The 25,951-nt window shown below is 44.4% G+C and overlaps 2 protein-coding genes across 3 annotated transcripts; one reads left to right on the forward strand and one right to left on the reverse strand.

Moving 5' to 3' along the window:
- Positions 1 to 79: 79 nt before the first annotated feature.
- Positions 80 to 25,951, reverse strand: LOC118375441 (calpain-5-like). 2 transcript variants are annotated; one of them, XM_035762039.2, is made up of 13 exons: positions 25,786 to 25,951; positions 19,881 to 20,040; positions 15,452 to 15,583; positions 5,623 to 5,831; positions 5,295 to 5,487; positions 5,022 to 5,215; positions 2,318 to 2,395; positions 1,992 to 2,187; positions 1,784 to 1,906; positions 1,512 to 1,708; positions 1,308 to 1,429; positions 1,074 to 1,210; positions 80 to 928 (listed from the first exon to the last, which is right to left on the reverse strand). In XM_035762039.2, exons 2-13 carry the CDS (start codon positions 20,034 to 20,036, stop codon positions 749 to 751), a joined length of 1,917 nt encoding a protein of 638 aa, XP_035617932.1. In that variant the 5' UTR covers positions 20,037 to 20,040; positions 25,786 to 25,951; the 3' UTR covers positions 80 to 748. The 2 variants fall into 2 exon arrangements, with proteins under 2 accessions (XP_035617932.1, XP_035618007.1); XM_035762114.2 differs by lacking the exon at positions 25,786 to 25,951 and adding an exon at positions 25,186 to 25,330.
- On the forward strand, positions 10,378 to 13,679 carry ompa (olfactory marker protein a). Its single transcript, XM_035763122.2, has 2 exons — positions 10,378 to 11,002; positions 12,070 to 13,679. Exons 1-2 carry the CDS (start codon positions 10,910 to 10,912, stop codon positions 12,496 to 12,498), a joined length of 522 nt encoding a protein of 173 aa, XP_035619015.1. The 5' UTR covers positions 10,378 to 10,909; the 3' UTR covers positions 12,499 to 13,679.

Genomic DNA, 25,951 nt, shown 5'->3' on the forward strand with positions numbered 1-25,951 from the left:
CGCCACAGAAAGAACTGATCTCGACTAAAACACCTAGATTTTGGGGCTGCCTTACTCAAGAAAGCAAAAAGAGACCATGTTTGTTATACAGCTTTATTAACTCAGTATTAGATGTATTTATGTTTTTGTTACATTGTTTGCAAACTGATATGTGACACGTATGAATGCCAAAATAACATGCTAAACATGTGAGGCTCAAATGCCCTGAATGATGTGTCGCTACTGAGTATTTGGCCTCCCACTGGAAAATCAGTGTGATACAAAGTAGAGCAAGACAGAAATATATTTTCTATTTTTTAAATATTTTTAAAGTTGAATTATGAAGCTAACAAAAATAAGTGTCCTTCCGAAAGACTAGAAATGTCAGTAGCCGCTCTCAGCACCCAGATCCAAATCAGTTTCTTGAGAGAGACTAGTACAAAGCTGACTGAAATGTAAAACATGGGAATAAATGTAAACATGACAACATATACTGCTGAAATACTGGACATGCATTTATATATCAGTAATGGCACAAGTTAAAGTGGTTATTAAATGAGAAAGAAGAACTAGGAGATTATCTGTCCTCTGTTGCCCCTATGTGGTTGGAGTTAGTACCACACCCAGTAAAAACAACACTATCGTCTGGAAGGCTAACTTTGGTCCCTTAACAGATATGTTTTATGGCAAATTAATTGATCTTTATAGCTTCTCTCTCCTATTGGACGGAGGGAGTAAGGCACTGATTGATAGATTGGTTGACGGTTAGTCAGATGTTAGTGAGAATGTTGCTGGTCACCATGGAGATGGTGAGCGTGCCCGGGAGGTCATTGTCTTGGCGATTACCCTTGTCCCTCAGGTGGACGGTAACCTGCTGGGGGTCGCCGGGGTCAGAGGTCAAACTGACCTGACCCAGGAAGGAATCCATCAACACGTTGTTGTTATACACCTGGGGGATGAATAAAGTTGTATTGAATTTAATTGAGAGAACGGTTACATACAGAAACAACCCAAATTGTAATGGTCACCAACTCCTCTTTAAGCCACAGGAGCACACACACACACAGAACCCACCACCCAGCCCAGTCTCCTACCTCTATCAGTATAGGCTGGTTAGTTTTCTTCCTGTAGAATAGAGCCTTGGTGTCAAAGGTTGGGCTGCGGGTGTCTTTATAGACCGGAGAACAAACCTTCTCCCCCTCACAACGAATGATGACATATGGATCTGATGCTGCAACACACACACACACACACACACACACTGAATAGGAGAAGAAGACCAGACCAGGAAAGAAAATGGACACATAAGGGAGAGGAGGTTTGTATACCTCCATCAGAGTCTTGTCCAGCCAGTCCATCTGCTCTGTGGACATGGATCTGAGTGACCAGGGAAGGGAAACCACACAGTCCTGACCAACACGTCTGGGCTGGCTCATCAAGGGTTAACTCTCTATGGGGGGGATGAGGAGAGTGAGTGTTAGAATGTGTACGGGTGAGTGTGTACACGTGTGTGTGTGTGTGTGTGTGTGTACCTGCAGTCGGCGGGGACGTCAGTAAAGATGCGCAACAGGAAGTCTCCTTCCAGAGCGGGGTCAAAGGTCGTGGGTATGACAACGTAACGACCCTCCATCAAGACACAGCGTAGGAACACACACCTGGAGTTGATGTACACACTCCCACACACCTTCTGCTGCCGAGTGTGCATACGGTACTGCCTGTTCAACTCCACCTACACATTAATACACACATTAATAACACTTACACACACAATGAGGTGATGAACACACACACACACACCTCTCACCCGGTGTATCTCGAAGCCTATAGCCAGGTTTTCTCCCTTCCCCTCTTTAGGTCTGGCTCTCCTGTCTGTCTGCTGTAGACATACCAGCACCTCATCCTCTGGCTTCTTCACGTTGAACACATACTGCAGGGAGAGACACACACACCCTATACATTAATACACACACAGATAAACACACACAAATGCCCCCCTCCATCCCCACCCCTACCTGTGGGTTCTGTAGGAAGGTGTGTTTGTTGTTGGTGCAGCCCCCGGCGCGGTTGCTGAGCGGGTCGTCATGGTTCCGCCAGGAGCCCTTTAGAGAGCCCTCCTCCCAGGTCTTGTGGAGAGACAGGTAGGAAGTGTTGATCAGACGACACATGATCAAATCACTGAAGTACTGACAGAAGTCATCAAATGTCATCCTGGAGGGGAGAGGGACGAGGAATGGGGGGGAGAAAGGGAAGTCATCAAGCTTCATCATCCTATGGCCATCCATTTTCTCAGCCGTGTGGAGGAATGGCTAGGGGTCATATGTCAAGGGTTAGAACTCACCAGAATTCTCCATCATCCTGCACCGTCATTCCAATCTTCTCTCTTTCACTCTTACTCACCTTCCCCCACTCCTCTGAGCTGAAAGAGAGAGAAGTTCTCTATCGCTCAGTGTTTGTCTGAAGGGTGTGCTGTGTAGAGTGAAATAATGCTAACAGAACAGAACTTGACAGAGTAGGAATTCAAGGTTCTGAGACATGGACAGCAAACATGCAGTTTTCCCCAGACCTTTTGGTGCCGAGATCCTCTATGGAATTTTCCTACAATACAGGATATAAATTAAACAAACATTCTAACAGGAATGAACCATCCATCTGTGCTACAGGTCTCCGTTTCCCAGTTGGCCTACGCTACCTCTCTCCACCAGCAGAGGGAGTGAGTCGTGAACAGGTCTATATATACACACACACACCCCGCCCGCCCAAACACTTGGGCGTGGGGGATTCCTCCAAGTATTTAAAAAAAACATTGTTGGGTTTTGAAAATATGAAATATACTTATTCATGTCACTCAGGGAGTGCTGAGGTTTAGAGGATCTACACCAGAAGTTAAGGGTTATAGGAGGAAGGTATATAGTGGGTGCAACAAAGCTTGGAATGTGTTGAGTGCAGGGAAGTGATTACATGTGGCAGGCATTGATAAGGGGAGAGAGCCATGGATTAGTGATGGGGGGGGTTGAGGTCAGGTCAGGTCACCTTAGGAGAGAAATAGAAGTTTATGTCCCGTATCACTAGTGTCCTGCCTCGCAGTAAAGAATGATGTTTGTACAGATGGGTTGGAGGACACTCAGCCTATGAGGACCGGTTAAATATCAGTGCTTGTGTGAAAATGTATTTTGTCTGAATCCAGCTGTATCGACCCTTTGGGAAGAATTAAACTTGGTTAAGCTTCTCTAGTGTCTGTGAGTTATTTACTCTGTTAATTAGAAGATAGATAGATAGAAATGCAGTAAATGAGCATCTACACAATTTATTATCTATAAAAAAATGCAATTTGGAGACAAGAGAAAGCAGGCTAAATTTACTCTAGCATTAGCTGGGGCGGCAGGGTGGCCTAGTGGTTAGAGCGTTGGACTAGTAACCGGACGGTTCAAATCCCCAAGGTACAAATCTGTCGTTCTGCCCCTGAACAGGCAGTTAACCCACTGTTCCTAGGCCGTCATTGAAAATAAGAATTTGTTCTTAACCGACTTGCATAGTTAAATAAAAGGTAAAATAAAAATATAAAAGCTGCTCGCTACGCACTAGCTCAGAACCGGTATTAAATCTCTTGTTTAGTTTCATGTCAAGTCAAACAGCAGTTACCCAGCCAAAGGCATCTACTACAGCCTTCTTTACCTCCACAATGTGTTGAAAAAAAAGTCACGCTGTTCCCTGCAACTGCGTTGATGTGCTTTCCACAGAGAGGAAGAGGCGAAGCGAGAGGTTTCACTCTTGCAAAAATCTGTCCAATTTAAGCCCAATGTGTTTCAATGGGCTTATTTTGGACATCAGCTTGACGCCTGCTTTCCTGGTACTAGGGGGTAGTATTTTAAAACGGGATATTTTGTCAGGACAAGATGCTAGAATATGCATATAATTGACAGCTTTGGATAGAAAACACTAACGTTTCCAAAACTGTAAAGATATTGTCTGTGAGTATAACAGAACTGATGTTGCAGGCGAAAGCTTGAGAAAAATCCAATCCGGAAGTGCCCCATATTTTGAAAGCTCTGCGTTCCAATGAGTCCCTATTGAGCTGTGAATGTGCCATCAACGAGTTCACGCTTTCTACGTATTCCCCAAGGTGTCTACAGCATTGTGACGTAGTTTTACGCATTTATGTTGAAGAATAGCCGTCGGCGAAAAACGAATTGTCCCGACGGATATCGAATAGATATTAGAAAAACACCTTGAGGATTGATTATAAACAACGTTTGCCATGTTTCTGTCGATATTATGGAGCTAATTTTGAATATTTTTCGCCGTTTTCGTGACTGCAATTTCCGGGCGATTTCCCAGCAAAACGTGAAGAACAAACGGAGCTATTTCTTCTACAAAAATAATATTTTGGGAAAAAATGAACTTCTGGGAGTATCTGGGAGTCTCGTGAGTGAAAACATCCAAAGTTCAAAGGTAAACGATTTAATTTCATTGCTTTTCTGATTTGTGACAAGGTTGCCTGCTGCTAGCAAGACATAATGCTATGCTAGGCTATCGATAAACTTACACAAATGCTTGTCTAGCTTTGGCTGTAAAGCATATTTTGAAAATCTGAGATGACAGGGTGATTAACAAAAGGCGATGATTACGCTCCCGCATGCGGGTTTGGGAGTCACAAGAAGTTAAGTCTTAGACACGAGCATCTCGTCACTATACACAGATCTCTGCTCTTCATAAACCCAGCCAGCCATTAAAACAGTGTTCCCTTCCGCTCCCAGGCATCTGCATGGTCCCAAAGCCAGACGACTAATGCCGCTAAACTGCATTTGCCTTTTAAAAATCGGGATTTGAAAGATTTTCGTTGCCTATTTAAAAAATTGTTGGTGTTGAGCTAGCTAGGGTATGGCGACTCCCATACCCTGCCATACCAAATTGATACCCCTGCACACACTCTCCTGCACCCCCCTCATACCAGGCCAGGTCTTTCTTGTGAAAGAGGTCTTCTGACCTCAATGGGACTTCTTGTATAACTAAAAAAGGTAAATAACAAACACTTTAAAACCTACCTGTCGCTCCAGGCTCCTTTCCACTCGCTCTCTCCCCAGGGGTTTCGGAGTCGTATCATTGTGAGTTTGTCGGACTTGAAGTAAGCCATGAGGCCGTGGCCCAGCCGGACCTTTCTAACGTCTGTCACAGCGTAGGCATGACCCTTCACCAGACCACAGGCCAGACGAGCCTCCATCTCCGCTGAACTGGCTGCCTGGAGGGAATGGTGAAGGGTCAGGACTATAGGTAGGTAGGTAAGTAGTTAGGTGTGTGTGTGTGTGTGTGTGTTATACCCGTATGGAGGCGCTGATGAGGCCTCCTCTGTTGTGAACCTTGAGGACTCTGTCGAACAGCACTGAGCGTTTCTCCTCGTCCGTACTCAACCCTTCCTCCAGCAGGTCCAAGGGCTCCGAGACGCCACCAGTGAAATCCACCAACGCATCCGCTGTGTTGCCCCCGTCCAATGCCTCGTAACAACCATACATCCTACACACACACACACACACACACACACACACACACACACGCAATACACCCTACACATTAACACAACAGTCTACTATAGTATTAACTTGGCGTAAGCCTTCCTCACCAAATCAGTGTGTGTTTGTGTGTACTAACTTGGCATAAGCCTTCTCCACCAGGGCGCTCCATAACTCGTTGCTGTCACTGGAGTGACAATACACCAAGTTGCCGTTTGCCGTGGGCAACCGGTCGTCGATGACAACATCAATCCATTCTCCAAAGCGCCAGAAGCGGAAGTGGAAAATTCCGGCATAAGATTCCGGCTTCTCCTCATCCCATTCCTGGTCCTTATGGTCCGGAATCACCTGGGAGGGAGATAAGATGCTCAGAACACGTCACAGCTGTGTGCCCTGGCTGGTGTAGTGGGAATGCTGCAGCCTCCGGGACACGTCTTCAGTGTCGGCATGGGTTCGGATCCGGCCTACTATACAATCTCCTCCAACTTTCCCCACTGCCAGTCTCTCTCACTATCTGCTCAATACACATCTGAAAATACCTTAAAAACATCTATTTAGAAGAACACATCACAGCTAGGGTTGTGACGGTCATGAAATTTCTTCAGCCGGTGATTGTCAAGCAAATAACTGCCGGTCTCACAGTAATTGACCGTTAATTAACAAACACATTTAGCATCTCCTGGCTTCCACGCATAGCCTACAAGCCACTGATGCAGACCTTTGGGACATCTATATTTAAAAAAGTATAGTAAATACATTTAATAATATAGTCCACACCATCACAATAAATCACTTATTTATTTTCGAAAGATGTAAAAAAACATGATATGAAGAACATGTAGTCTATTTCAAAATAACATAATATCATACTCTGAGCTGTCCTGATGTTAGGCCTTGATCTGGCTATGCCAAATGGCTGTGGGATACACTAGTTCATTTAGCAGACAAGATTTGCTTAGAATTCTTTGTTATTTTGTAGTATGAAGAATAGAATTGAACATAGCTGAATAAAATAGAAAGGATATTTTCTTCAAAAGGATTTGCGCACAGGAGGCTAATCTGTGTTGAGCGGTTAACAAAGAAACCGGTAGTCCTGTATGCTTCATTTATAGTTATTTACTGTATGTAACTTTAGCTGTGATACAAACGTCGGGCTATTTGTTTTGATGTTTAATACTTTCTAGGGATGCATGATGCCAATAATGATGATTTGAGAAAAGTTGCATGAAAGGCATGAGCTCTGCACACACTTCATCAGTCTCTCATTCACAATTTGACAAGAACTTCATAATGCCTCGAATATCTCGGCGGCAACAAAATTGAGTACACCCCTAAGTGAAAATGTCCAAATTGGGCCCAATTAGCCATTTTCCCTCCCCGGTGTCATGTGACTCATTAGTGTTACAAGGTCTCAGGTGTGAATGGGGAGCAGGTGTGTTAAATTTGGTGTCATCACGCTCACACTCCCTCATACTGACTGGTCACTGGAAGTTCAACATGGCACCTCATGGCAAAGAACTCTGAGGATCTGAAGAATTGTTGCTCTACATAAAGATGGCCTGGGCTATAAGAAGATTGCCAAGACACTGAAACTGAGCTGCAGCACGGCCAAGACCATACAGCGGTTTAACTGGACAGGTTCCACTCAGAACAGGCCTCGCCATGGTCGACCAAAGAAGTTGAGTGCACGTTCTCAGCGTTATATCCAGAGGTTGTCTTTGGGAAATAGACGTATGAGTGCTGCCAGCATTGTTGAAGGGGGGTCAGCCTGTCAGTGCTCAGACCACACGCCGTACACTACATCAAATTGGTCTGCATGGCTGTCGTCCCAGAAGGAAGCCTCTTCTAAAGATGATGCACAAGAAAGTCCACAAACAGTTTGCTGAAGACAAGCAGACCAAGGACATGGATTACTGGAACCATGTCCTGTGGTCTGATGAGACCAAGATAAACTTATTTGGTTCAGATGGTGTCAAGAATGTGTGGCGGCAACCAGGTGAGGAGTACAAAGACAAGTGTGTCTTGCCTACAGTCAAGCGTGGTGGTGGGAGTGTCATGGTCTGGGGCTGCATGAGTGCTGCCGGCACTGGGGAGCTACAGTTCATTGAGGGAACCATGAATGTAAACATGTACTGTGACATACTGAAGCAGAGCATGATCCCCTCCCTTCGGAGACTGGGCCACAGGGCAGTATTCCAACATGATAACGACCCCAAACACACCTCCAAGACGACCACTGTCTTGCTAAAGAAGCTGAGGGTAAAGGGGATGGACTGGCCAAGCATGTCTCCAGACCTAAACCCTATTGAGCATCTGTGGGGCATCCTCAAACGGAAGGTGGAGGAGTGCAAGGTCTCTAACATCCACCAGCTCTGTGATGTCGTCATGGAGGAGTGGAAGAGGACTCCTGTGGCAACCTGTGAAGCTCTGGTGAACTCCATGCCCAAGAGGGTTAAGGCAGTGCTGGAAAATGATGGTGGCCACACAAAATATTGACACTTTGGGCACATTTTGGACATTTTCACTTAGGGGTGTACTCACTTTTTACTCACTTTTGTTGCCAGAGGTTTAGAGTTATTGAGTTATTTTGAAGGGGACAGCAAATTTACACTGTTATACAAGCTGTACACTCACTACTTTACATTGTAGCAAGTGTCATTTCTTCAGTGTTGTCACATGAAAAGATATACTCATATTTACAAACATGTGAGGGGTGTACTCACTTTTGTGATATACTGTATGTATGTATGCTAGTTAGGCTCTACACCTGCTGTAAAGCAGATTAATGTGCTTCATTTTAAGAAGTTATTTGGTCAATTTAGTTGTGAAACAAAGCTTTTCAAAACATATTAGGCCTATGGGCTAGGTTACATGAGGTGTGCGACTGATTTTTAAAAAGTCACACAAGAGAAAAAAAAAAGGCATGCATTTCTTGTCTTACTGCACATCATTCACAAATCAGACCGCCAGACAGTCGGTTTACCGTCCTCAGCCCGCAACAGGTTTGTGAATAAACTAGTAGCATACACTACCGGTCAAAAGTTTTAGAACACCTACTCATTCATGGGTTTTTCTTTATTTTTACTATTTTCTACATTGTATAATAATAGTAAAGACATCAAAACTATGAAATAACATATGGAATCATGTCGTAATCAAAAATTGTTAAACCAAAATAGATTTTACATTTGAGATTCTTCATATAGCCACCCTTTGCCTTGAGGACAGATGTCACGTTCGTAATAAGGACCGGACCACGGCGCAGTGTTGAGTTCCACATCTTTATTTGCAGTGAAACTTCTCAAGAAACAATAAACAAAACGTAACCTCAGTGGTGCTACCAAGCACAAATAATATCCCACAAACACAGGTGGGAAAAATGGCTACCTAAATATGATCCCCAATTAGAGGCAATGAATACCAGCTGCCTCTAATTGGGAACCATACAAAACACCAACATAGAAATATTGAACTAGAACACCCCCTATTCACGCTCTAACCAAGGGCTCTCTATGGTCAGGGCGTGACAACAGCTTTGCATTCTCAGTCTTGAAGGAGTTCCCACAACTGCTGAGCACTTGTTGGCTGCTTTTCCTTCACTCTGTGGTCCGACTCATCCCAAGCCATCTCAATTTGGTTGAAATCGAGGGATTGTGGAGGCCAGGTCATCCGATGCCACACTCCATCACTCTCCTTCTTGGTAAATGATAGTCCCACTAAGCGCAAACCAGATGGGATGGCGTATTGCTGCATAATGCTGTGGTAGCCATGCTGGTTAAGTGTGATACAGACAGTGTCACCAGCAAAGCACCCCCACACCATAACACCTCCTCCTCCATGCTTTACGGTGGGAAATACACATGTGGAGATTATCCGTTCACCCACACTGCGTCGCACAAAGACACGGCGGTTGGAACCAAAAATCTCCAATTTGGACAAATTTCCAACAGTTTAATGTCCATTGCGCGTGTTTCTTGGGCCAAGCAAGTATTTTCTTCATATTGGTGTCCTTTAATAGGGGTTTCTTTGCAGCAATTCGACCATGAAGGCCTGATTCACACAGTCTCCTCTGAACAGTTGATGTTGAGGTGTGTGTGTTACTTGAAGTCTGTGAAGCACTTATTTGGGCTGCAATTTTGGAGGCTGGTAACTCTAATGAACTTATCCTCTGCAGCAGTAACTGGGTCTTCCATTTCTGTCTTTTAAGAAGGTACACCTGCTAATTGAAAAGCATTCCAGGTGACTACATCATGAAGCTGGTTCAGAGAATGCCAAGAGTGTGCAAAGCTGTCATGAACACCTGCTCCAGAGCGCTCAGGACCTCAGACTGGGGCGAAGGTTCACCTTCCACGGGACGATGACCCTAAGCACACAGCCAAGACAACGCAGGAGTGGCTTCGGGACAAGTCTCTGAATGTCCTTGAGTGATCCAGCCAGAGCCATCTCTGGAGAGACCTGAAAATAGCTGTGCAGCAACACTCCCCATCCAACCTGACAGAGCTTGATTTTGTCATTATGGGGTATTGTGTGTAGATTGATGAGGGGGAAAAACAACTTAATCCATTTTAGAATACGGCTGTGTCCTAAGAAGTCAAGGGGTCTGAATACTTTCCGAATGCACTGTAAATGTAGTAGGCCTAGTCTATAGAAAGCATATGGGACTTCCTCTTTTTAATAGAGACCGCAATTGCATACCCTATAGAAATATTGCGCAACATGGGCTCTCGTGAAGTGTTTGATTAGATTTTCGATTACATTTGCATTGATGTCAGAGTGATTAGAGGGACAATAGTGTGCTGAGTACCAGGCAGTTAGCAGGTTTGGTAGGCTACTAAGGACCTGCAGCAGCATCAGCACTTGGAGAAGCCTAGTTACCGTGACTAAACGGTCACATGGAATTTGCGATAACGCGGTCACCGTAACAGCCCTAATCACAGCTAATTAAAACAGGAGCAAAAACAAGCAACCATCTAGTGAATCAGAACAACCAAACTCCAACAACACACACACACACACACAGACATAGGCGCATACCCACACATAAAAACACACTTCCACACAGCCAGCCAGCCCAGTGTGTGTATTAATAAACCAGCCCATCCAGCTATGACCAACCAGCTCCCAGAAGCCTTCAGGAAAATCCCTGGTTCCTCTTCTGATGTCATCACTTCCTGTTGCCTAGCGCCACCACACACCCCATCCTCACTTCTGTTCTCCATTCCTCCCTCACTGTACATGCCACACAATCAATAGTTCCAACCAGAGAACCAACTCAACCATACTACCCTCTGGGAAAGGGAGGGGAAAGAGATGGCATAAGAGACAGAGAGAGTGGGAGAGGACCACAGCGAAACTATCTGCAGGCACAGACAGACACAGATATCCATCCAGACAGACAGGCAGGCCTCGCTCCCCAGCACAGAAAGATGAGCTCTCAGATGTACACAGAGCTGTCTGCGGCTCCCTCGTCTGGCTCAGCCCTGGAGCTACGCTTTGCAGAGGACACCTCTCTCACTGAGGTAAAACTGTTAACGTGATTGAGATGAGGTTGAGGTGGTTGATATGTGGTTGAAATAGCACAATCGATGGTTCAGTTGGTTGTGAGTTTGATTCTTGCATGGGTCAGAAACTGAGTAATGCATTTACTTTGCCTAAAGTATTTTCTAGTAGACATACAAAATTCAAAAATCGGCTTCTGCCATGTGTAGTAGTTTGGTCCTGTCTTAAATATGTGCTCATCTGGAACAAAGTAGCCTATATAAATTCGGACCGACAAATGAATGGACAGTTTCCAGGAGTTGACTTGTACTGACTGGTACCTGCATCTGAGTGTCCAGCATATTATAGTATTACTATTATAAAAGTATTATTATTCTATACTGTGATTCGTCTGGGTGTCCAGCAGATTATAGTATTACTATTATAAAAGTATTATTATTCTATACTGTGATTCGTCTGGGTGTCCAGCAGATTATAGTATTACTATTATAAAAGTATTATTATTCTATACTGTGATTCGTCTGGGTGTCCAGCAGATTATAGTTTTACTATTATAAAAGTATTATTATTCTATACTGTGATTCGTCTGGGTGTCCAGCAGATTATAGTATTACTATTATAAAAGTATTATTATTCTATACTGTGATTCGTCTGGGTGTCCAGCAGATTATAGTTTTACTATTATAAAAGTATTATTATTCTATACTGTGATTCGTCTGGGTGTCCAGCAGATTATAGTATTACTATTATAAAAGTATTATTATTCTATACTGTGATTCGTCTGGGTGTCCAGCAGATTATAGTATTACTATTATAAAAGTATTATTATTCTATACTGTGATTCGTCTGGGTGTCCAGCAGATTATAGTTTTACTATTATAAAAGTATTATTATTCTATACTGTGATTCGTCTGGGTGTCCAGCAGATTATAGTTTTACTATTATAAAAGTATTATTATTCTATACTGTGATTCGTCTGGGTGTCCAGTCTCTGCAGTAGAACGGTGGAGTAGCCAAAAGGCAAGTTCTATTATAGTTTTATTATTATTACTATTACTATTAATAATATAGTTATTATTGTTGCTAGGTGATGCGGCTACGTGTCCAGTCCCTGCAGCGGAGCGGTCAGAGGCGACAGGAGGGGGAGCGGTTGCTCCTCCCCCACGAGGCTGTCTACCGTCTGGACTTTGCCAATCAGGAGCTGACGTTCGTCCACTGGTCGGTGTCTCTGATTGGCAATGGCAGAGTGACCGTCACAGGGATCTCCCAGCTCTGGACCCCTGACCTCACACACCTGATGACCCGGCAGCTTCTAGAACCCGTCGGAACATTCTGGCGGAACGCTGGCGACCCGGAGGACACACCCCTCAAGTGTCTGGAGGCAGACATCCAGGAGTTTGGGGAGCGAATCGCGGAGCTGGCCAAGGTCCGCAAGGTCATGTACTTCCTGTTTGCCTTTAAGGAGGGGGCAGAGGCTGACAAGGTCAGCATCTCCGTGGAGTTTAATCAGGCCTGACCTAGAAACCTTAAAGGGATACTTTTGGATTTTGGCAATGAGGCCCTCTGGACACAGAAGTGTGTGCTTCTCTGTGTCCAGTATGAAGGTAGATAGAGGTAGTTTTGCGAACCAATGCTAATGATACCATTATGATACCAACACTAGTTAGCATTGGCCCACAAAACTATGTGAAACTACATCTAACTTCCTTCATACTGGACATAGACATACAAATGGTATCCACGAGTTCATCTGACTCTGGGGAAGTAGATAAAGGGCCTCATTGACAAAATCCCGAAGTATCCCTTTAACTGCTTCCTCTTCCCTCTACTCCTCTAGTCTCCCACTCTCCATTCTAAGGGAATGCCTTCTATTACAACCATTCTAGGTTGGGCCAGTCTACACCCCCTGCCCACACAAACCCACAAGTCCCATCTCTCATCTGAGTGTGTGCGCACTTTCTTCCTGAACATCTATCTATCTATGCATGTCAGTCAATAATCTGCTAGAAACCATCTTCTGGAGGTACAGTAGTTACACAGTAGTAACAGTAGGCTGCAGAATCACTAACTTAGGTTAGAATCTTATAGCTACGGGTACCTGCCAAAATAAAGGAAACACCAACAGAAAGTGTCTTAATAGGGTGTTGGGCCGCCACGAGCCAGAACAGCTTCAATGCAACTTGACATAGAGTTCCAGACACTTGTAGAATCTATTGGAGGTTTGCGGCACCATTCTTCCAGAAGAAATTCCATAATGTGGTGTTTTGTTGGTGGTGGTGGAAAACGCTGTCTCCTCCGCTCCAGAATGTATATATTTAAGTATGATGGGATGTTAACTGCTTAATTAACTCAGGAACCATACCTATGTGGAAGCAGCTGCTTTCAATATACTTTGTATCCCTCATTTACTCAAGTGTTTCCTTTATCTTGGCAGTTACCTGTACATTTATATTGAAAACCTGAATGAATAGGTCTTTCTGATCCTTCTTTATAGGAAATATTAGAGAACCAATGCTGCAATGTAACTCCAACTACCTGCTGGACTATGACTCTAATCTACACTGTATTACTCTCCTATTACACTGCACTGATATACTAGTTACCATATTCACTTTGCATGAAATATCAATATCAACAATATACTGTAAACTGGCCATGTCCTCTACTGCTGTCCAATAAAGAGATGTAGGTACTCTGTCCTGCTGTGTTTGTGTTAATGGTCAGGGCAGGGGACAGGATAGAGATGGCTTAGCCCCAGGCTACAGTAGCTTTGGTTGCTTTTCATTCATAGGGCAATCAATACACTCTCTCTCACACACACACACACACACACACACACACACACACTGGACAAGTGGTAGACTACATGCCAGAAGGGAAATGTAACACTTTCGATAGAGAGAGCGAGAGAGAAATAAAGTGTGTTAATGAGAGTGATCCTGAGCAGATATAACATCACCCTCCCACTGGATTAATAACAGGGTGTGTATGTGTGTGTGTGTGTGGTTGGGGTAGAGGGTACAGTCTGGTCCAATTAATTCTACTGTGTCTGTGTTAACGAACTGCTTCTAGAACATATCGTTGCAGACTCGTGATATAGCATGTCGTTAAACACCGGAACTAAAGAACAGGTAATTATGTCCACACACACACGTAACAGTTTAGCTTTCATCCGTCCCCTCGCCCCTACCCGGGCTCGGACCAGGGATCCTCTGCACACAGACAGTCACCCACGAAGCATCATTACCCATCGCGCCACAAAAGACACGGCCCTTGCAGAGCAAGGGGAACAACTACTTCAGGTCTCAGAGTGAGTGACGTCACCAATTGAAATGCTATTAGCACACACACACACACACACACACACACACACACACACACACACACACACACACACACACACACACACACACACTCCCTGGGAGCTAATAATATCAGTCAATATGGTGTAGGTGTAATAGAGGTATTTTATTGAAGACAAGTGACCTTGCCTGAGGCTTTAGCTCAGCGGACGAACACAGTCTTGTACCGGACACTCAGTTGGTCAACAGTCCCAGCTCAAGGAACAGAGCTTTCTCCAGAGAGCCTGTGTTAAGAGGAAGACACACCATAATGAACGTCGATAATGTGTGGTTGATCACGTTCTGGGTGTCGACTAACAGTGGCGATTCAACGTGTAGAATCATCCGGGAAATGAACAGAAAATGCTTAGAACTCTTCATCGACCCGGTCTATTTAGCTCTCCTGCCAGCTCTGTCTCTGGGGTGAAATTAGCTCTCCAAACCAACAGCAGCTGTTTCCTCAGTGACAGACCCTCTGTTGTCCAGGAAATGGAGGAACATAATAAACCTTGTTTTAGACGACAGATCAGAGCCCTCTCTGTAATGTGATAATTCAGTGAGATAGGGGTATGGAGTTAGATCACGTCAGTAAGATCCCTCCACGGGTTGAAATATCACCAATGGCGCTGCCCACTTGGTAACTTTTCCGCAGTGCAGTAATCGTCAAGCAAGGCAGTCGTATGCTTGTAAAGCAAAGGACTACTTTTTTGAGCCTTTGTACGGACAGGGACAGTAGAGGATGTGAACCTGTTAGCAACACAGTGACGTCCTCACACTAGTAGCTAGGGGTTAGGGGTAAGGAGCTAGGCAGAGCCAGTCTGAAGTGGTGGAAAGTTGAACACAGAAAGTTAAGAGCAGTGGGACTAATGCTAATGGTTCCCTATGAACTCAGTGGAAAAAAATACACACTGCCATCTCAGAAGGGCCACACCAACACACACTCACACACGCCACTCCTCCAAATAGGAGTCGGAAACAATAATAAACTCCAAATCATTCCGGTTTGTGTTTGTGGTGGGGGAAAATTGTAAATCCCTCTTGATCAGGTCTCTAGTCACATCCTCCTACTGCACGTCACACACCCAAGGCAAACACACGCACAGCATATACACAGCCAGGTAGTCTTACCTTTTGCCACAGAGTTTCTCTGGATGCCAGGGAGGAGCATGCAGCTACGAACCAACAGTTCCCCAGCTGGCCCTGGAGGAGGTCATGAGCACTGATACCATCCACAAACAACTTGGGGTTATCACACAGCTCCTATAGGGAAGAAGACAACATGGGGTTATCACACAGCTCCTATAGAGAAGAAGACAACATGGGGTTATCACACAGCTCCTATAGGGAAGAAGACAACATGGTTTTATCACACAGCTCCTATAGGGAAGAAGACAACATGGGGTTATCACACAGCTCCTATAGGGAAGAAGACAACATGGGGTTATCACACAGCTCCTATAGGGAAGAAGACAACATGGGGTTATCACACAGCTCTTATAGAGAAGAAGACAACATGGGGTTATCACACAGCTCCTATAGGGAAGAAGACAACTTGTGGTTATCACACAGCTCCTATAGGGAAGAAGACAACTTGTGGTTATCACACAGCTCCTATAGGGAAGAAGACAACATGGGGTTATCACACAGCTCCTATTTGAGTTCAGAGCAGTCGGACTGTGTGCCCTTGTTTCAGATTGTAAATGTAATTAACACACAGCTCCTATAGAGGGGGGGGATAACACACAGCTCCTATAGAGGGGGGATAACCCCATGTTAACACACAGAGGGGGAGGGTGGGAGAGAGAGACAGAGAGGAAGATGAAGACGAGATCCGGTATTGTTTCTGAGATGCTTATAAGAAGAAGCCAAGAAACCCATTAGGTCTCTCTCAACCTCTCCTCCCTCGATCCATCAATCCTTGTGATCCCATGTTAATTAATTGCACTCAGACTGTTTTGTGGCTGTGCTGCGCTCTCTGAGCTGACCACTAATGGCAGAGGGAGGGTATCCCAACTGTCTGGATGCGTCCCAACTTGCACCCCATTCCCTATTGTGCACTACTTATGACCAGGGCCCAAAGCACTCTCGTCAAAAGTAGTGCACTGTGCAGGGAATATATGTGCCATTTGGGACCTGAAGAACCACAGATCATTAACTCCCTTCTCCAGCCCTTCCTGCTCCACCCCTCAGCCCCAGCAGAAAGTAGGCTCTCTGGGCAGAGTGCGCTAGGACAGTACTAGGCTGTGGTGGTGCTGTAGGCCCCAGATCAGGAACAGGAGAGGATGAGGCAGAGGAAGAGGAGAATCAGGTCTGACCACACTAAGCTACTCTTTGGGACCCTTACTGTGCCAGACACTACTGTAACTAGAGGTTAACAGGGGGATCAGAGGTCTTGTGAAAGACAAAAACCTCTGGTACACTCCCAAAGAAGATCAGTAAGTCTAACACATTGTAGGGTGGATATTTTCTCAACCTGTTCTATGGTTCGCTGCTGTAACCACACAGCACTAGCTGCTCTTTCTCTGAACCAGGAGGCCCTCCTAAGGAATTTCACTGGGTGAGAAGTAACATTTTGCCTTGGGCTGTTTCCAACCAGTACACCAGTACTTTATTCACTGTTCCAACCAGTACACCAGTGCTTTATTTACTGTTCAAACCAGTACACCAGTGCTTTATTTACTGTTCAAACCAGTACACCAGTGCTTTATTTACTGTTCAAACCAGTACACCAGTGCTTTATTTACTGTTCAAACCAGTACACCAGTGCTTTATTTACTGTTCAAACCAGTACACCAGTGCTTTATTTACTGTTCCAACCAGTACACCAGTGCTTTATTTACTGTTCCAACCAGTACACCAGTACTTTATTCACTGTTCCAACCAGTACACCAGTGCTTTATTTACTGTTCCAACCAGTACACCAGTACTTTATTCACTGTTCCAACCAGTACACCAGTGCTTTATTTACTGCTCAAACCAGTACACCAGTACTTTATTCACTGTTCAAACCAGTACACCAGTGCTTTATTTACTGTTCAAACCAGTACACCAGTGCTTTATTTACTGTTCAAACCAGTACACCAGTGCTTTATTTACTGTTCAAACCAGTACACCAGTGCTTTATTTACTGGTCCAACCAGTACTTTATTTACTGGTCCAACCAGTACACCAGTGCTTTATTTACTGGTCCAACCAGCACTTTATTTACTGGTCCAACCTGTACAACAGTGCTTTATTTACTGGTCCAACCAGTACACCAGTGCTTAATTTACTGGTCCAACCAGTACAACAGTGCTTTATTTACTGGTCCAACCAGTGCTTTATTTACTGGTCCAGCCAGTACACCAGTGCTTTATTTACTGGTCCAACCAGTACTTTATTCACTGGTCCAACCAGTACACCAGTGCTTTATTTACTGGTCCAACCAGTGCTTTATTTACTGGTCCAACCAGTGCTTTATTTACTGGTCCAACCAGTGCTTTATTTACTGGTCCAACCAGTGCTTTATTTACTGGTCCAACCAGTACACCATTTACTGGTCCAACCAGTACACCAGTGCTTTATTTACTGGTCCAACCAGTCCTGCTGTTACAACCACTCTTACCTGGACAATCATACTGTAACCATAGCTGTAGAATAATAGCAGAGTATAAAAAACCTAGAACAACTTATATCATGGGAGCGGCATGTACTGTAATTAACAGATTCATAACTGAACATACCGAGACGCACACACTCACAGCTGTGAATCAGAACAGACAGACAGTCAGAGACGGTAGGTAGGTAGTCACCAGAGTGTTGCTGTTTGTTTTACCTGACTGTCATGATGACTCTCCCCCAGGACGGACTGTCTAATCTACACCTCAAATGCTCTCTCTACACTTCTCAATTTCTACCCATACCTCTCTCTCACTACACATCTCTCTATTTCTCAATTTCTACCCATACTGCTCTCTCTCTACATATCGCTCTCCATTTCTCCATTTCTACCCATACCACTCTCTCTACATATCGCTCTATTTCTACCCATACCTCCCTCTTACCCTGCTCTCTCTCACTACCTCTAATGCCCTCCAACTCATTTGTTTCTTCTTGCCCAACTCTGGGGTTAAAATGCCTATTTACTCTGTTGCATCTTACTGCGCAATCCACTGACTCACCAGCCCAGCAACTTCGAAACTTGATCTCCACTATAAAACGCATTTAGACATGATCTCACATTTCTTTTAGACTAACATTTAGTTTTCAAGACTGGAGATTTGTATAAACCTTGCTGTCCGTCTCTCCAACATTTGCAAAATTGTTTCAATATTCAAATTGGACCTCCTGTCGTCCCATAGTAATGAACGTGTCAGAAGTCGGGACTAGACAGACAGGCAGCGTTTCTCAGCCAGATTAAATCATGATTCAGCTGGTATCGTTTTTATGAATATAGACAAAAACAAAAGGTCAATAGAAAAAAGGTCAAACAAACGGAAGTGCATCTAGTTGGAAGTCTTCCCAGTTTGAATTGATTGTGTTAGCGGTGTTGTTGGCTAGCTCCTCTGAACAACAGTGTCCTGACAAGTGAGCACATTTACTATGCCAGGTGAAATCAAGCCTCATTAGCTCATTGTTATGGATGTATCCAAATAAATGTCACTAGAAAACAGCTTAAACAAAAGCAAATACTGTTGTTATTCTGGCTGCACTTTGACGTGTAAGTTAGCCGCAGTTGGCTAGATAGCAAGCAAGCAAGGGATAAGAACGTTGGTAGTCAGTATGGCAGATAGATACAGAACGACTGGGACGCGTCCAGCAACCCTACATTTGTGTTGGGACTATATCTTGTTGGAAGGATGAAATAGTAGGAATAAATTAATCAAAATAAACGTGAATGAAAATGTCAAGAATTGTTTTTAATGTTGGTAACCCGTTGTATAAAAGTGATGCCCGAGAAGCCGGTGTCTGGCACAGGCCTAACAACACCCATACCAATATATCCTCCAAACACCGGCTTCTTGGGAATTATCACATAATTATTCCCTGCCCCACACTCTTTCACCACCCACATCTCTTTCTCAGCAGTGAGATGACATACCTCAGTCAGATGCTTATTCAAACACCTTAACTCCAGGGCTGGCACAATTACCGTGTAACCGACGGTTCTGGATGAAGACCGTCATGACAATAAAATAACAAACAGCTGATTGAAGACGGGTTGGTCGGGTATTCGTGCGGTTGAGTCCGTTGCTGCGATAACATGGACTCTTAAAAAAACAGTGATTTACAGATTTGCGGTGACGTGGTGAGCAAGAAAATACCCTCCCTCTGGCTATAAACTCATTACAAGTTTTGAAAATCTGTTTTTTGTATGAATTTTAATCCTACCCTGTGATGTCAGAGATCATTTTTGGGGGACCTTTCATATATTTTTAACCACAGATCATAGAAACAAACTGTTTTCACATACGTAGACACTGGTTTGGTGCTGGAGATGATGCATATGAAGTTGAAAAGTTAACTCTCCTATTTCCCCCGGACAAACACACCCACCCCTCCCGTCAGTGTGTGGTACCTTAGGTCTCTTCCAGGTGATGGTTCCTATGCGGTTGGTCTTGTAGAACAGAGACTGGTCCGTAGCCGGAAACACAGAGTCTTCAAACAGGACTCGACGCTGCTGGCAGTCCCTACGCAGGGAGGAATAGCCCTGGCTTTCATATGGCACCACCATCACCCTGCAGGAACACACACAGTTATACACACACACACACATTCCATACGCAGGGCAGCGAAACACTGATTCTCATACGGCACAATCATTCTCCTGGAACACACAAACATGTCCAAACAGTGTAAAAAAAAAAAAAACACTAAAATAATGGCATACATTTTCGGGATGGAAAAACACTTCTAGCGGAAACTTGAACAACTAAAACCAGAAAAAGTACGTAGAAATTATAATGCACCTATAACGTTATATTTTAAAATAAGAGACAACTAACAATCAAGTTTTGGAAACTTTAGAGTGTTTTCTATCCTAATCTTCCAATTATATACACTGCTCAAAAAAATAAAGGGAACACCAAAATAACACATCCTAGATCTGAATGAATGAAATATTTTTATTAAATACTTTTCTTTACATAGTTGAATGTGCTGACAACAAAATCACACAAAAATGATCAATGGAAATAAAATGTATCAACCCATGGAGGTCTGGATTTGGAGTCACACTCAAAATTAAAGTGGAAAACCACACTACAGGCTGATCCAACTTTGATGTAATGTCCTTAAAACAAGTCAAAATGAGGTACAGTAGTGTGTGTGTGGCCTCCACGTGCCTGTATGACCTCACTACAGCGCCTGGGCATGCTCCTGATGAGGTGGCGGATGGTCTCCTGAGGGATCTCCTCACAGACCTGGACTAAAGAATCCAACTCCTGGACAGTCTGTGGTGCAACGTGGTGTTTGTTGGTGGATGGAGCGAGACATGATGTCACAGATGTGCTCAATTGGATTCAGGTCTGAGGAACGGGCGGGCCAGTCCATAGCATCAATGCCTTCCTCTTGCAGGAACTGCTGACACACTCCAGCCACATGAGGTCTAGCATTGTCTTGCATTAGGAGGAACCCAGGGCCAACCGCACCAGCATATGGTCTCATCTTGGTACCTAATGGCAGTCAGGCTACCTCTGGCGAGCACATGGAGGGCTGTACGGCCCCCCAAAGAAATGCCACCCCACACCATGACTGACACACTGCCAAACCGGTCATGCTGGAGGATGTTGCAGGCAGCAGAACGTTCTCCACAGCGTCTCCAGACTGTCACGTCTGTCACATGTGCTCAGTGTGAACCTGCTTTCATCTGTAAAGAGCACAGGGCGCCAGTGGCGAATTTGCCAATCTTGGTGTTCTCTGGCAAATGCCAAAACGTCCTGCACGGTGTTGGGCTGTAAGCACAACCCCCACCTGTGGACATCGGGCCCTCATACCACCCTCATGGAGTCTGCTCAAACGGTCAGAAACAGACACATGTACATTTGTGTTCTGCTGGAGGTCATTTTGCAGGGCTCTGGCAGTGCGCCTCCTGCTCCTCCTTGCACAAAGGTAGAGGTAGCGGTCCTGCTGCTGGGTTGTTGCCCTCCTACGGCCTCCTCCACGTCTCCTGATGTACTGGCCTGTCTCCTGGTAGCGCCTCCATGCTCTGGACACTACACTGACAGACACAGCAAACCTTCTTGCCACAGCTCGCATTGATGTGCCATCCTGGATGAGCTGCACTACCTGAGCCACTTGTGTGGGTTGTAGACTCCGTCTCATGCTACCACTAGAGTGAAAGCACCGCCAGCATTCAAAAGTGACCAAAACATCAGCCAGGAAGCATAGGAACTGAGAAGTGGTCTGTAGTCACCACCTGCAGAACCACTCCTTTATTGGGAGTGTCTTGCTAATTGCCTATAATTTCCACCTGTTGTCTATTCCATTTGCACAACAGAATGTGACATTTATTGTCAATCAGTGTTGCTTCCTAAGTGGACAGTTTGATTTCACAGAAGTGTGATTGACTTGGAGTTACATTGTGTTGTTTAAGTGTTCCCTTTATTTTTTTTAGCAGTGTATTTACTTTGGGCACGCTTTTCATCCAGACGTCGAAATACTGCCCCCAAGCAATAAGAAGTTAAAGAACCGCTCTCATGGTGCCCCAGATCCTAATGAGTTAAATGTTACATTATTAATTTGGTAACAATTAAACAGTTACGTAATTAGATAAATAACAGGATAGTCCCTTTTTGATCGAGAAGAAACCCTGGTATCGGTAGCACAGGAGGTTGGTGGACGGGCTCATGGTAATGGCTGGAGCAGAATAGTATCAAATACATCAAACACATGTTTTTGATGGTTTTGCTCCGGCAATTATTATGAGCCGTTCTCCCCTCAGCAGCCACCAGTGAGGAGGGGAAAGGAGAAGGGAGTGGTCGGTTCGCAACAGCTAGAAGTACTAACTACACTGAACAAAAATACCTTAGCTTTAAGGCTACATTTTTGTGGTGGGGAGTCTATGAGATTTATGCCAAGAAGAGGGCAAACAAGAGAAGGGGGTTTGTGTGTGTGCGCGTGTGTGTGTGAGTGAGACAGAGTCCCATTATCTACATTGTACACTGACTCCTCCCATTGAAAGTAGAGCAAAATAAGCACGGTTGTTAAAGGATATCCTCTTATTCAACACACACAGCACACACCATTTGAGTCACACCATAACAACATAATTCTCCAATCATGTGACACTTCCAGTCAAGAGACACTCCTAGTCTACCCATGGATCACTGGGAGTAACCCGATCCACCTCTAATGTTAGATCAGAGGTTCCCAGACCTTTTAGCAGTGTGCTTAGTTAGCATAGTCTGTCTGCTAAACACTTAAACTGCTACAGTTCACTGGTCTGACAGTCAACAGGACTCTCTGGTAGTCATGGAGATGCTTATTGGACAAAGTCAGGCAGTCTGTAATCATGTTAGTGTTTGACAAGCCTGTTAGAGACAGAACACACACTACACAATGCAGACAAACACTATGCACACACACAGGGTTTACCATAGACCTCTCCTGGAGAAGAGAGGAGGGGAAAGGAGAGGGATGAAGGGAGTGGTCAGTTCACAACAGCTAGCAGTACTAACTACACTGAACAAAAATAAACAGAACTTGTAAAGTGTTAGTCCCATGTTTCATGAGCTAAATATTTTTTTTTAAATCACAGAAATGTTCCACAAGCACAAAAAGCTTTTTCTCTCAAATTTGGGTCACAAATGTGTTTACATCCCTGTTAGTGAGCATTTCTCCTTTGCCAAGATAATCCATCCTCCTGACAGGTGTAGCATATCAAGAAGCTGATTAAACAGCATGACCATTACACAGGTGCACCTTGTGGGACAATAAAAGGCCACTCTAAAATGTACAGTTTTGTCACACAACACAATGCCACAGGCGTCTCAAGTTGAGGGAGAGTACAATTGGCATGCTGACTGCAAGAATGTCCACCAGAGCTGTTGCCAGACAATTGAATGTTAACTTCTCTACCATAAGCTGCCTCCAACATTGTTTTAGAAAATGTGGCTTTTTTAGCTAACAGTGTCCAAAGAAGGGCCAGAAATATACAGAATGGTGTTGTCTGTGTATAGGTGGATCAGAGAATCACCAGCAGCAAAAGCAACATCATTGATGTATAGCAGTACGTCCAACTGGCATCCCAACTGCAGACCACGTGTAACCATGCCAGACCAGGACTTCCACACCCGGCTTCATCATCTGTGGGATCGTCTGAGGGGTGGGGGTGCTGAGGAGTATTTCTGTCTGTCTTTTGCTTTTGTGGAGAAAAACTCATTCTGATTGGCTGGGCCTGGCTCCCCAGTGGGTGCACCCCTGCCCTGTCATGTGAAATCCATAGATTAGGGCCTCATGAACGTATTTCAATTGACTGATTTCCTTAAATGAACTGTAACTCAGTAAAATCTTTGAAATTGTTGCATGTTGCATTTATATTTTGTTCGGTGTATACTACTACAGGAATACTGTAAGCAGTTCAGTCAAGCACTGCTACTGGTTGGACTTAGTCTACTGGAGGTCTAGATGGCGCTCTCACGGTACTACCTATACCCATTTCTTCCTTACAAATCTGAGGGAGTAGGAATTGGGGAAGGGGACTACGGGTATGAATGGAACATGGCCAGCCTAGCTGTGGGTTCTGTCTGGGAAGGGGACTATTGGGTACTGTCAAAATCACTACTACTACTCTGTCCCCTCCAAATCCATCTCTGTCGCGCTCATTCTCTTCGTTCTTTTACGTACATTCTTCTTCCCGTTTGCGCCGCCTGTTTGTTTTCATTCTGTCTCACTGTCAGTCTCTTTCCTTTCTTTCTCCATACTACCATTCGCTCTATCCCAAACTCATCATGTATCACTCTTTGCATCCATCTTTACCACTAGAAAGACCAACAGTAGCCTAATCATGATCCACCTGTCTCAATCAATGACAAGATTTGAAATAGACAAGATGGCAGCATACACATAGTTGGATTACATCACGGAGCAAAACATGCATTTAATAACGGAGCATTTTCTACAATTCAAACGAACCACCTGCAACTGGACTTAAACATTTTAGAAGATACATGTTTAGCTGAACCGAGAACGAAGATAGTATCACCAAGTTAAGTCTAAAATGCTCTGTGCCACGCCAAACAGTAGAGGCTAATGCATCACGTTAGCCCATTACAATCTGCTAGCTACTCTAACCACAACACCAACCCAATGTTAGCCGAGGCTGTGACTGGCACGATGGGAGTTCTTCAGGCATAACACCGTAACAGACAGGGCAGACTGAACTGGCAGAGAGAGACAAACTATACTACAACCGTGGCTTTGTTCACAGTTCAGTCCCATTGAACAGTGAAGTCCTACACGACTCATCAGGCTTTAGAACTGAGGAGAATTGAGGTGGGGGGTGGAGAGAGAAATAAAAATTGTTTACCTTTATTTAACCAGGCAAGTCAGTTAAGAACACATTCTTATTTTCAATGACGACCTGGGAACAGTGGGTTTAACAGCCTGTTCAGGGGCAGAACGACAGATTTGTACCTTGTCAGCTCGGGGGTTTGAACTTGCAACCTTTCGGTTACTAGTCCAATGCTCTAACCACTAGGCTACCCAGCCGAATGTCAGGATTCATAAGACCTCCACAGCCTGGGCCAAAGGTAGTAGCTCTGCTCAGTAAGTCTAAACACTACTGAAATTGTAAACACATTTTACAGATGCTGCAGCTGCTGGGGAGGAAACTCTTACTAAAAAAGGATTGCGGTTTTGAACCTGCATTAAAAGTGCCGTACCTGCAGTCCACTATGGTATTTTGGAAGCAGTAATTGCAGAACTGCAGTTATACTTCAAAATTACTGAGGAAAAAAAATAATTTATTTTGGATGCAGTTACACTGCAATAATTTGTTGTATTCTGCTCTCCAGCCACACACACGGAGATAGTAGGCAATTTAACTGAAATGACGCGCGACAACACGTGTTTTATACTTGCTGAACACAGTTGGTGGCCAAGTAAACGCCATGATGTACTGTACTTCACAATAACGGAGTTGCACAACGATTTGTGTGGGCGGACTGGAGTTCTGACATCACATAAAATCACGTTATTTATTTTTTTAAAGTTCTGTTTTTGATTTTTTTAAAAAAAATCATTTTTAGGTTACACCCGAGCTCCAGTCCGCGCTCAACTCCGTTAATGTGAAGTAGGCCTACATCATGGAATATCCTTTTTTACTTGGCTGACGGTTGGTAAAATCGAATGCTCTAGAAAAGTTCAGATACGTTTACACACATTCAAAAGTATCCATATTTGCTGTAGGCTATGCTCGAGAAAAGTTGAAGTATGTTCATCCATCGTCAAACCGACGGTCTGCTTTAATTAGCCTAGTTTACCTTGGAAGAGTTGACTCCCTCGATGACGTAGTCGTTTCTGTCCTACTGGGGCTTCAGTCGGAGTGATCCCTTGTTCCCTCCCGGTGGCTGCTCTTCTGGTGCATGAGCTCCTCGGGACTCACTTGCTGTCTCTTTATCTCTCTCACACACACACACACACACACAC

Source organism: Oncorhynchus keta, chromosome 1 (genome assembly GCF_023373465.1).
Source record: "Oncorhynchus keta strain PuntledgeMale-10-30-2019 chromosome 1, Oket_V2, whole genome shotgun sequence".
NCBI lineage: Eukaryota > Metazoa > Chordata > Actinopteri > Salmoniformes > Salmonidae > Oncorhynchus > Oncorhynchus keta.